The following is a 13,699-nucleotide window of genomic DNA, read 5'->3' on the forward strand; positions in this document are numbered from 1 at the left end:
GCCGGTTAACAGTTATAGTCAAATACTCTTAAACCGTGAAATAAAATTTCGTTGCTTTTTATTCAACTTATTAAGTTACCTTACACGAACACACAAAGGATGAGTGAATCATCTTCGACTGTGTGCTTACTCTTTGATTTTACTGGACAAATACGGAAATGGGAGATATAAAACAGTAAAGAAACTTGTCCTACAAAAAAATACAATATAAAGTTTTACTTGCTTTCTTGTTGGTGTGTAGTGTCCCAATAGTTTAATTTCCATATAAAGTTTGATTTCATTTTCAAACGTGAAAAATTAGGTCTCTGATTAGTGTATCGACATTTGTGTAAATGCCATTCAGACAATATTAGAATAAGATTGATGAGGTAAAATGCCTTTGGAAGTGAATATTTCTCTCGGCAAATTGTTTTATTTTGTTTTAAACTTTCCCTGGCTTCGTTTTTTTTTGTTAAATTGTAAAATAAATAAATCGGTTGTAATATGTAAACAAAAACATTACTCCCTCTGTTTTCCTCGTACATATTATGCGACGTGTTTTGCACGTCGTACGTTTTCATGAAACGTCATGATGACTAAGCATTTTTTCCCCCACTAATTGCATAGCGTGCACATTCGTCAATCCGTGCATTTCTAAAAGTTCCAGCAACTGCATCATACATTTAAAACACAAAATTTCATGTATACGTGTTTTTGATACTTGCATCAAATTTCTTGGCACACTTGCAGCCTATTGTGTCCTTGGAGGATTGTACACAAATCTTTGCTCTCCACACCCCTTACAAGACAATATAATCTAGTAGTGAGCATTAACAACTATTGCTTATCACGTGATGCATTTTGTTTCATGGTACAGTGCAACTCTTTTATATGACCCATATCGACTTTTCCCATTGTAAATTAACCTGATCCTGTGTCCATTGTACAAGATAGATCAGATTACCAAACATATTCATTATGCAAACCCTTTAGTGGAGTCTTAGACTTCAAAGCGTAGGCTAACAAAACCCAATCCTATTTCAACGCATTGGGAACACAAGCAGCAGAATCGAACATGAATCGACATATCAAATATTAGGTCATGCATGTTTCAACATAATAATGACAATCAAAAAGTCACCATGACACGGCGAATTGCGGTTTTGTTTGTGCAACAAAAACCTGTTGCGCCACAACCTAGGCAAGTAAGTGGTAGTACAAGTATTGCCTTTTTGTTCGCTTGGAGGTACAGAGGTGACTTGCACAAAATAATAACAGCAAGGTCATTCATTTAAAGTGATTAACTCGATTTTATTTGATAGAAGCAAAAACAAAAAATGCCTTTGAGTGAATCAAACTTAACTTTTCCCTCACTAGTTTGATTAAGCAAAATTAACCGATTTGATCAGATATGTCGTAATAGTGCAAACAATATTTTTTTGTGACTGGCTGTAGATGGCGGAGACGTGAACGTTAGATGTCTTTGAGTGTGTCCTCTCCCTTGGGGTTCTCCAGCCAGTGAGGAGGCCAGCTGGCTTTGATGCTGGGGCGATCCTTCAGCAGAGCGTAGTAAGCAGCCAGTTTTGGGTAGCGCTCAGTTGACAACCTAAAAAGACGACAAACTTGAGGGATGCATGCAGCATAACAGCAAAATGCTGATTCACCATGTTTGCTTTGAACTCTGGGCTCCACTAATTGACACCCAAATCTGCTGGTCTCAGAACCCTTGTGGGTTTTGAGGTCATTTTGTTATATGAGCCACGAGGGGTGTTAAAAAAAAAAAAAAATCGATTCGGCGATATATCGCGATACTACATCGCGCGATTCTCGAATCGATTCAATAAAAAAAAAAATCGATTTTTTTTTTTTTTTTTTTAAGAGCTCAGAATTGTTCATTCGGTAGTCTTACCGATTCAACGTCTTATCATCATTGCCTTTTTTTTTTGTGTGTGTGTGTGAATCGATTTTTAAACTTCCATTTTTAATGGAAAAATATTCAACTAAACGTCTGACTTCGGGTTCGGATTCACACCTTGAGCATGGAAGAATGTTATATGAACGGAACATTAAGCCTTAATATTTTATTTTAATGCTGTTCAAACATGAAACAGATTACAACCTCTATAAGACTGACATTTCAGATAAATAAATAATACATTTTCATATAAATCTTACACTCTACAAGCTTAATGATTAGTATTTTCTAAATTTGAATGAAAAAAAATCGCAACAATCGACTTATAAATTCGTATCGGGATTAATCGTATCGAATCGAATCGTGACCTGTGAATCGTGATACGAATCGAATCGTCAGGTACGAGGCAATTCACACCCCTATGAGCCACCCAACTCACCCGAATCTGAAAAGATTGGCAACAGTTGGGAATATAATCACATCAGCCAATGTGAAGGAAGTCCCGGCCATGTGGGATCCCGCCTGCAAGGACAGGCAAGATGAAGTATGTTGAATAAAAAATAAAGTTGTATTTTTGAGTAGAGTTTTTTTTTTTTTTCTATTCCCATGCTCACCTTGTTCAGGTAACCTTCCCACAGCTGCAGCTCAGTGACGAGGGTTTGGCAGTTTCTCTTCATGGCGGAGGCGAGCCTCTCGCCTTCAGGCACAAAATACTCGTAGTAGATAACGGCACCTAAAAATAAGACGAGACCACAAACAGCTTTGCTGTACAACTAAACGGACTAATTAATTCCATAGGGAAGCTTTCCAACTGTGCCGTGTCATCATTGCGCATCATTTAAAACAGTGAAGAAAATGATCGGAGATCTGTTTGAAGTGTGAGGGATTGTAAAACGGCACAAAACTAATGATTGACACCGGCGTTCATATTTAAAATCTTACAGAGTTTTTCGTAAAAGGCGAGGCCCTCAAACATGCGCTGGTACATGAGGGCTTGTTCGGCGGGGCCGTCTGGGATCAGCTTACTCCCCTGACTCTTGAACTGAGTCTGCCAAAACAAGTCAACAAGCGACATGTTAAAAACACGTTTGCGCCTCAATAAACAATACCAACGTGTTTGTTTTTGGTTTTAACTAACCTGCAGGTAAAAACAGGCTGCGTAGGATTCATTCAGTATGTTGTCTCCATGTTTGAAAGAAGGAAGCTGAAAGAAGCAATTTATTGAGCATTTGGAATAAAAATAAAATAAATTGAAATATGAACTTTTCCAATATCCAATTATCAAATTCTGTATGTTAAGCTTTATAGGGATCAACTATACTGTATATTCAAAATAATTTTGAGCTAAATAGAAATACAGCTCTGGAATAAATGAAGAGAACTGAAAAATTTGCATTAATTTCCTGTCTATATAGTACGTCTATGTAATTCTGAAGTGTGCCAGAGCTCCCTCTAGTGGTACTCTAAAGAATCACTGCCCAGTATTTCATTTTTGCGTTTATTTTCATTCAATCTTTTAAGGACAATTTATATTTTTCAGCATTTATATAGGTACAATTTTTATTGTCTATTTATGCACAATGTTTACATGTTCAAACTGTCGATATTGTTTATGAGAGATTAAATGTATTTAGAATATGGTGATTTTTAGAGATTTTATTTATACGTTTGATAATCACCAGTCATTATGATTGTGACACAACACAGCAAGCAGCATGGACCCAATAGTCCATCTTTGACTTTTAAGTCCTTCATCTATTCTTTTCGCTTTAGCTTGTAGCTGACTTTTTCCTCACTTCTGTACACGTTTCTATGCATATTTTTGTATTTTGTCATTCAAAAAACAATCTAAAATGAACTTAATAGAGGCCGAATGACAGCACTGCCTCTGTTGATGTCAACTAACTCCAAAAGGACGCTGACAAATGATCTTTTTTTTGGCATAAAAGTCAAATATTAAAATCTCGCAATGGACTCTGGCTTTGACCTAATCAAATCATAGCGCGTCAATGCATGCACGTTTCTTACTTGTCCCCTGGGATTTATCGCCAAAACCGCTGCTGACTTGTGCTCCATCTTATCGAAGGAGAGTAGCTTTTGGTTGTAGCCCTGCAGGTTCTTCTCCTCCAGGGCTATCATGACCCTCCAGCACGGAGCTGAGCCGGAGCACCAAAAAAGTGTCATGTTCTCGGCCATGGCTGACGGACGCGACGGGAAGGGACGGTGCTCTTTTCCAACTGGCTTAACAGTAACTGGACAGTGGACACGTATGCCTCCAAATGGTCCTGATTAGATTTAACTTCTACGTCGAGGTTTAATTATTGGCTTGTATGACATCGTTACATAAGATGCTGACCCCTGGTGGACGAAAATGTCACTAGCAAACACGACGGATTCTTCTTGTTTTGGGGACGTAATGGTTGTTGAAAAACATTTTTTTTAGGCGCATTGTTGCCACCTACTGTCAAATGTGGCGTATAGCAGGAAAAGACAGTGTTATTGAATTTTACAGCCCAGCAATGCTGCTGTTAAAAATAGCAGTTATTTAAACGATTTTTAGACTGTGTGATTAAACAAATAGTACAACTTCCGTGATGGATAAAAAACGGTGGATTTTGCTGCTTAATTGATATTTCAAAAACACAATAGTAAAATCATAGAACATATTTCAAAGAATATTTTTGGGTTGAATTCTCCTGTAGAGTACGTTTCAAAAATGTAATCCAAACAAAGTAAAAATAAAGTCAAAATGGCACATTATTTTTTTCCCCCCACACAGTGTTTGTTAAATTTTTATTTTTATTCATAGAACATGTACAAACGGCATTTCAAGTGAGACAGTTGGACTTCATGGTCTTATATGTGGTGATGTTTCCCAGGTTGTGAAGAAACTTCATTTCCTTCAGCTTGATAAAGTTAAAAAAAAAAAAAAAAAAAAAAAAAAATAGCGAGGAGTACCTCCATAAAAATAATACTTCCCTCCATATGACCAAATCAACACTTTCCATTTTTGTTTTACAGATTACGCTCTCCTATTTGTTTTGCTCCACCTATAATACAACTTTCTATACATTTTATAAAATTATAACACAACTTGAACGCACTAAACGTGCACGGTGTAACAGGGCATGTACACGTCATATGCAGTCTGCTGCATGTCCTTCAAATACTTTAATAGTTGTTAAAAAAAAAAAATCTCATCTTTTTACACTTTACAGTTCCTCAAAAAAACAAAAAAAAACTCCTTACCGTGAGTGACTTAGTAAGCAAAAAGCTTACAAAATGAGAGTGAGAGCTTTCAAATAAATACTGAGAACATTTTTGTCCAAACATAAAAGAACTTAACAGGTAACAGAAGCAGGTGATTAAAGCAATACAGCATTGTCCCTTTTTTTTTTTTTTTTTTTTTTGGTAGAAAGGCACAGAGCCAAATGAAGACCTTTTTACCATTTACCGGATTTTTACCAAGCACTCGCCGCAAGCAAACGTGTTGATTCTTGATGTCATAAGGTACTTTGGAAGTGGGTGAAAGTGATCTTGATCAGTTCATCTTTGGGTCATAAGTTCACAGCTTAAATAGGAGTAATGGCGAACGTCTTTAAATAACAGTTGTGCCATTGAACGCTAATGTTAGCATCACTTTCCCTCCTTGACCTTTCTTCGCCTCATCTCGGGAGGATTGTCTCTGTGCAGTATTCAAAAACAAAACAAACAAAAAAAACCCACTGACTTCACCACTCAGACACATCCGGCAAAGGTTAGCAGCTGACAGAAACTCGGAGCTCCTGCTTGGTGCAATAAGAAGTTTGTGTAGCAAAGGCGGCCGGCGGCGGGCTGGCGGGCAGCGACGAGGACGTGGATTACATCTGCGGCTCGCCAGAATCGGTTAAACCCAACGCCAGCGCCTCCTCCGGGGTCAACCCGTTCTTTAGGGTCCGCCTCACTGAAAGAGAAATTGACATTTATTCGATACCATACGAGTGAATCAATCATGTACTCGTACACTCTTTGTCCGCATTCGCAACACAATTTAGAGCACTACTAGAATGTCTGTTTTATTTTTTTCCACTATTGACTTTCACTGCTATATAACATCATTTGTAGAATGACTATGGCACACTAGTAAGAATGTACTATAGCCTTCGACTGTATACGATTTCTGTGCAATAGTAGAAAGCAGAACTGTGCACTAGTTACAATCAGTATGCAGGAAGAGCCCGAAAATCAGCAGGAAGTTCCATATACGATGTTCCTTCTGGCAATCTACCCATGTTGTTTTGATACATGCAAAGAAAAACTTTACTGTTGCCATGTTTGTTATGTAAATTGCAATAATGTTTACAACAAAATCAGCAGGAAGTGACCTAAAAATTAACAGGAAGTGCCCCAATGATAATAGGAAGAGGCCCAAAATCAATGAGAAAGGGCCCAAAGTCAACAGTAACAGGCCGGAAACCAGCAGGAAGTGACCTGTAAGTTTACCAAAAATCAACAGCAAGGGTTCTAAAGTTGACAGGAAGAGTCTCAAAATCTGCAGGAAGTGACCCAGAAGTGCCCCCAAAAATCAATAGGAAGCGGCCCAAATTCAACTTTTTTTTTTATTTTTTTTAAAAATATCTTTATTAATTCAAAAACCAATCAGAAATGCCCCAACAGCAACAGAAAGTTCTACCAAATCAACAAAGAGCTCCAAAGTATACAGGAAGTGATCCAGAAGAGCCCCCCAAATCAACTGTGTTCCAACTATGCCTTGCATTTGCATTTTTAGGGTTGGAACACCCATGTAACTAGGGGCATGGAAAACCAACTAAATAGAGAGGGTGAGGAGAGGAATCTTTAGAGAGTGCAGGAGTGAATTGTATTGTCAGTCGTGAGCCCTGAACTGAGTGTCTTCTCTCCTTTTTGTGTCACGTTAATAGATGTCAAACAGGTAAACCTGACACTCACATGGATGTGCCATGCAAAATACTTTTTTATTTTATTTTTTAATCGTCATACTTCAGTGCTATTAATGTTATCAATGAATGAGCATTCTAGAAATGTGGAGAAAGTCATATAATTTATTTTATGCATAGAAATCATGTAAATGCCATCTGTGACCCTGAAAACTGGTTGGATGATTTTTGTCGTGCACATAGTCCTTACATGATTTCCGATTAGCCCTCGATCTCCTCCTTTCCCGCGGTTGCGGCCTACTTCCTGGAGCCTGAGTGGCCGACCTCACAATGCGCTCCATGATCTCATCCGCCGCGTCGTCTCCGCACACCTGAGTGTCTTCCGCGGCGGGCGTCCGCGACCGCATGCTCGCACCTGGACACAATTCAAATGTCAAAATGGGATTCAGTCCAATTCAATTGAATTCATCGACTCCCGGTGAGTCACCCTCACCTCCCCGTCCCTGTCGTGATCGAGTGCGCGTTCGCAAGCCCGGCACGCCGCTGACGTCTTTGTCGCTGCCGCAGCTGAGGCTCGTTCTCAGCACTGCTTTCATATGCTCGTGTTCGGCGGCGTCCTCGGCGTGGCCCAGACCTTGGGGCTGCGCGCTCTCCTGGCAGCCACTAGGGGCGCTGCCTGAACCATACTTCACACTCTGTACAAAGACAGAGGGAAAAGTCAGCTTTACCAAACGAGAGCATATCACTCCAGTTCTCAAGACTTTACACTTTCATTATTTTGAAACACAATAACTCCAGAATGCATCATGAAATATTTCTGTGCAATTCATTTCGATTTAAAATGGGGGGAATTGAAAGTGACAGGAAGTGATGTCATGCACACGCGTAAATGCACATGCAGGAGACGGGCACACGTTTTGGTACCTCGCTCTCCTCTTCATCATCAGACTACACGGGAGAGAAAGAGGGAAAATCAAAGAACAACACCAAGAGGATCAAGGGAGGAATTTCAAGGAGCCACACTCCATTTGGAGGAAGAAAAGCAAGAAAATGAACCTGAGTACGTGGCGAAGAGGTCGCGTTGGCGTGAGAACTCACTGTCCCGTCGATGTCCAGGATCATCTTCCCTCGCGTCTTGTTACGCTCGCGGTGGTCGGCGCGTTTCTGTTTCTGCTGTAGAACGCGGTCTCGGGTGGTGCGGTACTCTAGAGCGAATTCGCTCAGGATCTTACTGAACCTGTGCACGCTGACGTCTCTCGCGCTGTATGCCGGATGCCCCAGAAACAACAGGAATGAATGGAACCTAGCAGGAAGAGGAGGAAATATACATGAGGACACAAAGTTCATTCATGATCTTTTAATAGTTAAGAATACTGTAGGGCTGGGGGGAAAAAAAAGTCAACCAAGTGGACTTTATTATAGACAATTCAAACATTGAGCTTCCCCAAAACACAGGAAATTAAGTTCTATCTGAACATCCTAAAAAAACACATGGGCTGTAATTATTCCAAAATATAACTCGGTTTTAGATGTTCAACACAACCAGTAGTGGGCAGTCATGTACTAAACGTCTCTAGAAGAAGAAAGGAACAGGAAGTTATTGACCTCATGTAGCTCTTCTTTATTTAAAAAAAAAAAATAAATAAAAAATAGCTGGCTCTACCCTTGTTTACTTATGTTGAATGCTGTAATGTTGATATAGTAATGTACGTGTGAACTAAATGGTAGTTAGTATTCGTTTACCTGGTGGTAATTGCTAGCGTGCTAATGCTAATCGTGATTGCTAATCTTTTAGCATAAGCTATTTTGTTCGCGTTTAATGCATTATGCATATGCACAGAAGATAATAAATTATGAGTACTCCATCTTAATTCTACTTAAGTCCAACCTTAATGGATTAACAAAAGACACACAAATGAGGTTGAGGCGATTACTTTAAATTAAACTGCTGAAAGAAGCCATTTTAAATTTAAAATCCACCAGTTTGCCAGCTGTTTACAGTGAAAGCAGGAGCACCATCATGGCGATGAGAACGAATTTTGTCCGCAAGATAATCCCAGCCTTTGTTGTGACAAAAAAAGTCATCTGACTAAAGCCTCCAATCAGGTTTGGTGGGAAAATTTGGAAGCGCAGCACCTGCTATTTGCATCAGATCAGATTTCAGATAGGAGGTTTTGCGTTGCCCGTTTCGGATGTCCGATTCAGCGTCAAGAAAGTATGTTGAAGTGTTATACTTATTTTTAAAGGTATGATGATGAGTCTGTAGAATATTCATGTTTTATACTCCTAAAATGCGCAATTATTACCCTTTCTAAGGAGGGGGTAAAACAGTAAACAAACATATTATAGTGAGGAGCGCTACCTATTCATGATCCTGCGATGGACGATCTTGAGGATGATGATTCGCTCGGCACAGTCTTTGAGGAAGTCCGACATCTTCTGCTTGAGCTGCGGTTTCATCTCGTGCTTGGCAATCACCTTCAGGTGGTCCCACGACGCTTTGCAGCGACGTTCCATCTGACCCAGGTTCTCCTGCAGCAGGTCGAAATCCACCTGACGTCGAAAAGGAGGATTACCATCAAGCCTCAGTGGAAAAGCTCAGTCGGAAAGTGGAAGCTTTGCTTCAAGAAAGAAATAAAGTTACTATTAGAGGCCGACCTTTGCGGAACGGGTGATGGCTCCGATTTCCGAGTAGAGGTCGGTGCTTTGAGGAAAGTTCTCCACCACAACGGAGCAGGCGTGATGTAGTAAAGACTGTTTATGGACCGTGTCCTTTACTTCTGGCACCTTCTGCAAGTATGTCAGCTCAAAACCTTTAGCCTAGACATATGGAGCACATATCTTTATTCGTAAAACAAAACAAAACAACAGAAATGGCACCGGTACGACCCAGCAAGGATCCCGACTCACGTTGGTTCCATTGAGGAAGTTTCCGATGGCGAGTAATGTGGAGAGAATATAACGCAGAGTCTTGTTCTTCTCTAATTGTTCCATCCCTTCCTTTAGATCCTGCAGTGGCTCAGCTACTTCCTGCAGGTAAAAAAAAAAAAAAAAATTATCATTTAGTGCTAACAAACTACAATGCGTTAGTCTCCCATAGCAAATCACATACAGTGGATTGAGGTCAGTCAACCTTGGTTTGAAATGCGGCCCTCAAAGGAAATATAAAAGAGGACTGCATCCTGTGAGAAGCGCACAATTTTACAAGACGACACAGAAAGCGGATTTCATTCTGAAGATTTTGACTTTGAACTCTGTATGAGTAAAATGCGATACGCCGGAGGATGGCGGCTAATAAACTTGGTGAGGTAACCGAGTTGATGTTTTGCGGATGTTGGCACGCACATCACAGATGCAGCACACATTTAGATGATAGATGGACAAAAGTATTGAGACAGGGGAAGTAAGTTTGAATTTAATCTTGACTCTTCTATTTGTGGACGGTGCTTTCATACAATTTTATATTCTTCTAATTTGTAGTTCCCGATTGTAAACTCTCATAAACAGACCTTTTCAGTTGCCTCATAGTCCATCTTGAAGGCCCACAGCTGAAGTCGAGCGGAGAGTTCGCTGATGGAGGACAAAGTGAGGAGGAACTGCTCGGCTGAGCCCAGAGGGGTGTCAGGATTCGCCAGCTGAGCCTCCTGGATCTTCTGCTTCTCCTCCTCCGTGGGGATCATCGTGAGGATTTTCTGTTTGATTAGCAGGAAGGAGAGGGAGACAATTTTCTACGCCCAGTTCCCTTTATTTGAATCCTTGCGGTCATATCATACCTCAATGCCTTCCTTGTTGAGCGCGTATTCATCGAAGTTGAGGATGGCCGTCTTGATGGTGCGAGGAGGGGGCAGAACGGTGAGCCCGATGTTGATGGCGTTGCTCCTTTTGGAATCCAGAACGATGATCTCTTGACGCTTGCCGTCCGCTGCCGTTTTCTACGTGGCGCAAACACAGAGAGGGGGTCACTGCTGGGACTCGTGCGTCTCCCGAACCGTGTGGTCCGCTTTAAACATTTAAAGCACGCTGACAATATCACGCTGGTGATATTGTCTGCAGCTGTGGGGGATTACAGGTTTAGTTCAAGGTAAGGGATCTTCATTAGGTGCAGTATCCTATCGGACCCTCAAAAACACGCTTGTTTGATCTGGATCAGAACACACATGACCCGGCTTAACCTTAAGTATATTGGAATAACAAAGAGAGCCACTGAAAGGACTCTGAGACTTACCTTCGTCACAGGCATTTCTTTGGACTTGGACTCGAACAGATGTTCCAGTTTGGCTGTGTCTAATTTCACTGAATCCAGTTTGGACCAAACGGTGTCTCCATTTCGCTTGTAGCCCCTGCTCGGCACTTCTGGACGCACCTGAATACACAGTCAGGACGCAACGAGTTTGACACAAAGTAGACTAAAACACACATTTTATTTACTTTATTGCTCTAGCTTAATGCTAAATGCTATCTTGGTTGAGAGTTCAACACCAAGGCAACCTTTTTCATCCAATTTGTTTTGCTCTGTGCCAGCTATTGGCAGCAGGCTGCGCCGTTTACCTTGTGTCAATCCTGCATTGTAGAAATGGAAATATGCCGCCAGAAATTTCATCTTGCATTGGATCTGACTGGCTACCGCAACATTAGGCTCGTAGGCCTACATTTCCCATATGATTCTTAGATAGAAGCGGGAAGTAGGTCTAGGTCAAGGGTGGGCAAGGAGGGCTGGAGTCCTGCAGGTTTTGGATGTTTCCCTTCTCCAACACAGCTGATATATGATCAGCTCGTCACCAAGCTCTGCATAAGCCTGATAACGATCCCGTTGGTTGAAATCAGCTTGTGTTGAAAGAGGGAACCCTCCAAAACCTGCAGGACTCTGGCCCTCGAGGACCAAGATTGCCCACCCCTGGTCTAGGTCTACTCTTATTTGTAGGTTGTTGAACAGTAAATTACAAAACCCCAACACCTGTTATTGAATGTAATCTGGTGCCAAAACTGTCAGCACCACTAGAAACCGCCACAAAAGTTTGAAGAAAAAGAAAACTCAGAAAAAGCACAGTCACAACAACCCAAGCACCACACCAGAAGATGTATCACGCTCAGTTCATGTTTATGTCTCACCTCATTCCAGAACAACCTGATAGTCTTCTTCTTCTTGTTGAAGAGAGGAGGCTCAGGAGGAGGAGGAGGAGGCGGCATTAGGGAGCTGAGCGAAGGGGGAGGTGGAGGAGGCAGCATCATCCCCGACAAGGGAGGAGGCGGCGGACAAGTGCCGAGCACGGGCGGCGGTGGAGGGAAGGAGGAGAAGGAGAGCGTCGGAGGCGGCAGCAGAGGAGGAGGAGGAGGAGGAGGAGGAGGAGGGGGCGGCGGCAGGTCGCTGCCGCCGCCCATCAGGGTGGCGTCCAGGATGTCCACGTCGTCCTCCTCTGTCAGGTCTGTGAAGTTGATGTCACCGATGCGCAGCTCTCGCGGGCCGGCTAAGAGTTGGTCCCAGATGGTGTCCGACTCCTTTTTGGGAGGAGGAAGCGGCGTGAGATCGTCGGCTTGGCTGTCCAAGTGAGCGTGGGGGCAGCTGATGTCCTTGATCAAATCTCCGAAGCGCTCGGCGAACTGGCGTATGCTCCCCCGCTGCTCGGGTTTGTCCTCGCGGTTGTCGTCTAGCTGTTCATCGCTTGGCTCTCTGTCAGCGTCCTTGTGCATCTCCAATTGGTTGTCCCCCTCTCCTCCTTCTTTCTGCTTATCTGCATCCTCCTCTTCCTCACAGGGCTGCTTGTTTTGCGAGTACAACATGTCCAGCATGAAGAGTTTACTGTGGAGTTTGCTACTTTGTTTGTTTACTTCTTCTTCTTTGAGGTCTGAAAGAAAGAAAATGAAGGGAAAGTCAAAGGTTAACTCATTCACTCCCAGCCATTTTCACTGAATGCAATTGCCTTTGCTTCCGGCTGTATAAACTGGATTTTCACTGATTTTGCAAGGTCCACAGAATATTCTGCTCTATTGCTATAAAAACATGGAACCTACCAAAAGCGTCTCTTCTTTCATCAGCAAAAAAAGTATGTTTATCTATTTCAGTTTTGCAGCAATTCTCATTACAATATAGCTAAGTTTCATCATTATCCACAAGCCTGTTGAAAACACTGGCAAAAAGAGCTTGTTGCAACATGGCTCTGGCTGATTTCTTATACTCTGGAGCCACCTGCTGGCCGTTTTTTGTAAAAACTACCATTGCTTTAAGCGTCCTCTTCATGCCAGAAACTGTATCAAAGCCTTCTATATGCTCTAACATATATATAAAAAAAAAAAACACCCCCAAAAAATAAACATAGAAATACGTTTTTGGGAGTGAAGGACAAATTATTACAAAACGTATTTATACGTTTTGGGGTTTGAATGAGTTAAAGAAAGCTTTCTGAATCCGCACTCACCATTCTCGTTGTTCCCTCGCTCCTCCCTCTCCAGGGTGCTGCTGGCTGAAGAGATGCTGGAGGCCGAGCAGTTGTCCTTCTCGTTCACCTCCTCATTTTGCCGCTCCTTGTCGCTCAGGATGCCGCTGTCCTCCTCCGCCTCCTCGTGCTCCTTTGTCGCTTGAGGCTCCTCCTGCTCGCCTTCCTCCTCACTTTCTATCTCCACGTCCTCCTGCGTTTCCTCCTTTTGCTCCTCCTCTTGCTCCTCTTGTTCTTCCTCGGCCTCTTTCTCCTCGGGTTCTACGCTGGCCCTTGAGTCGTCGGCCTCTTCTGTCCCTGAGAAATACAATCATGTTTATTTTCCACAATGCTCATATCAATATGCCACAGATGCGTGGTGTACCACTTCATGTTTTTGCAGTGTTCAAGGGGACTTGTGTTGAAGGGCACATGGATCAACACACATTTGCACGCATGCTCGCAAGAAAAACAAACAACAGTTGGCTACTGCGAAACCA

At 42.1% G+C, this 13,699-nt stretch overlaps 2 protein-coding genes across 5 annotated transcripts in view; both read right to left on the minus strand.

Annotated features, from left to right (window-relative positions):
* Positions 1–1,265: 1,265 nt before the first annotated feature.
* On the minus strand, positions 1,266–4,208 carry LOC144007169 (glutathione S-transferase A-like). Its single transcript, XM_077506552.1, has 6 exons — positions 3,923–4,208; positions 3,033–3,098; positions 2,837–2,942; positions 2,509–2,627; positions 2,334–2,416; positions 1,266–1,585 (listed from the first exon to the last, which is right to left on the minus strand). The coding sequence occupies exons 1-6, from the start codon at positions 4,088–4,090 to the stop codon at positions 1,453–1,455; spliced, it is 675 nt and encodes a 224-aa protein (XP_077362678.1). The 5' UTR covers positions 4,091–4,208; the 3' UTR covers positions 1,266–1,452.
* A 481-nt stretch (positions 4,209–4,689) lies between these two features.
* Positions 4,690–13,699, minus strand: part of fhod3a (formin homology 2 domain containing 3a) — a 45,956-nt gene continuing 36,946 nt past the window's right edge. For 3 of the 4 annotated variants that reach the window (XM_077506873.1, XM_077506872.1, XM_077506876.1), the window contains 12 exons: positions 13,203–13,517; positions 11,899–12,632; positions 11,015–11,152; positions 10,563–10,721; positions 10,299–10,481; positions 9,700–9,819; positions 9,448–9,609; positions 9,152–9,342; positions 7,846–8,092; positions 7,283–7,484; positions 7,040–7,204; positions 4,690–5,837 (listed from right to left, as the gene is read on the minus strand). In XM_077506873.1, coding sequence (XP_077362999.1) covers positions 5,755–5,837; positions 7,040–7,204; positions 7,283–7,484; positions 7,846–8,092; positions 9,152–9,342; positions 9,448–9,609; positions 9,700–9,819; positions 10,299–10,481; positions 10,563–10,721; positions 11,015–11,152; positions 11,899–12,632; positions 13,203–13,517 — 2,699 coding nt within the window. In that variant the 3' untranslated portion in view covers positions 4,690–5,754. The remainder of the gene's footprint in view (positions 5,838–7,039; positions 7,205–7,282; positions 7,485–7,845; positions 8,093–9,151; positions 9,343–9,447; positions 9,610–9,699; positions 9,820–10,298; positions 10,482–10,562; positions 10,722–11,014; positions 11,153–11,898; positions 12,633–13,202; positions 13,518–13,699) is intronic. The other variant, XM_077506874.1, reaches the window with a different exon arrangement.

The sequence above is a fragment of the Festucalex cinctus genome, chromosome 19 (assembly GCF_051991245.1).
Source record: "Festucalex cinctus isolate MCC-2025b chromosome 19, RoL_Fcin_1.0, whole genome shotgun sequence".
Classification (NCBI taxonomy): Eukaryota; Metazoa; Chordata; class Actinopteri; order Syngnathiformes; family Syngnathidae; genus Festucalex; species Festucalex cinctus.

What these genes read in the sequence shown, in the direction of transcription:
- LOC144007169 (XM_077506552.1), bottom strand. Translation starts at nt 4,090, where the DNA reads ATGGCCGAGAACATGACACTTTTTTGGTGCTCCGGCTCAGCTCCGTGC. An exon ending in CGATAAATCCCAGGGGACAA is followed by an intron (nt 3,099 to 3,922) that starts GTAAGAAACGTG and finishes TGCTTCTTTCAG; the next exon opens with CTTCCTTCTTTCAAACATGG. An exon ending in CAGCCTGTTTTTACCTGCAG is followed by an intron (nt 2,943 to 3,032) that starts GTTAGTTAAAAC and finishes TTGTTTTGGCAG; the next exon opens with ACTCAGTTCAAGAGTCAGGG.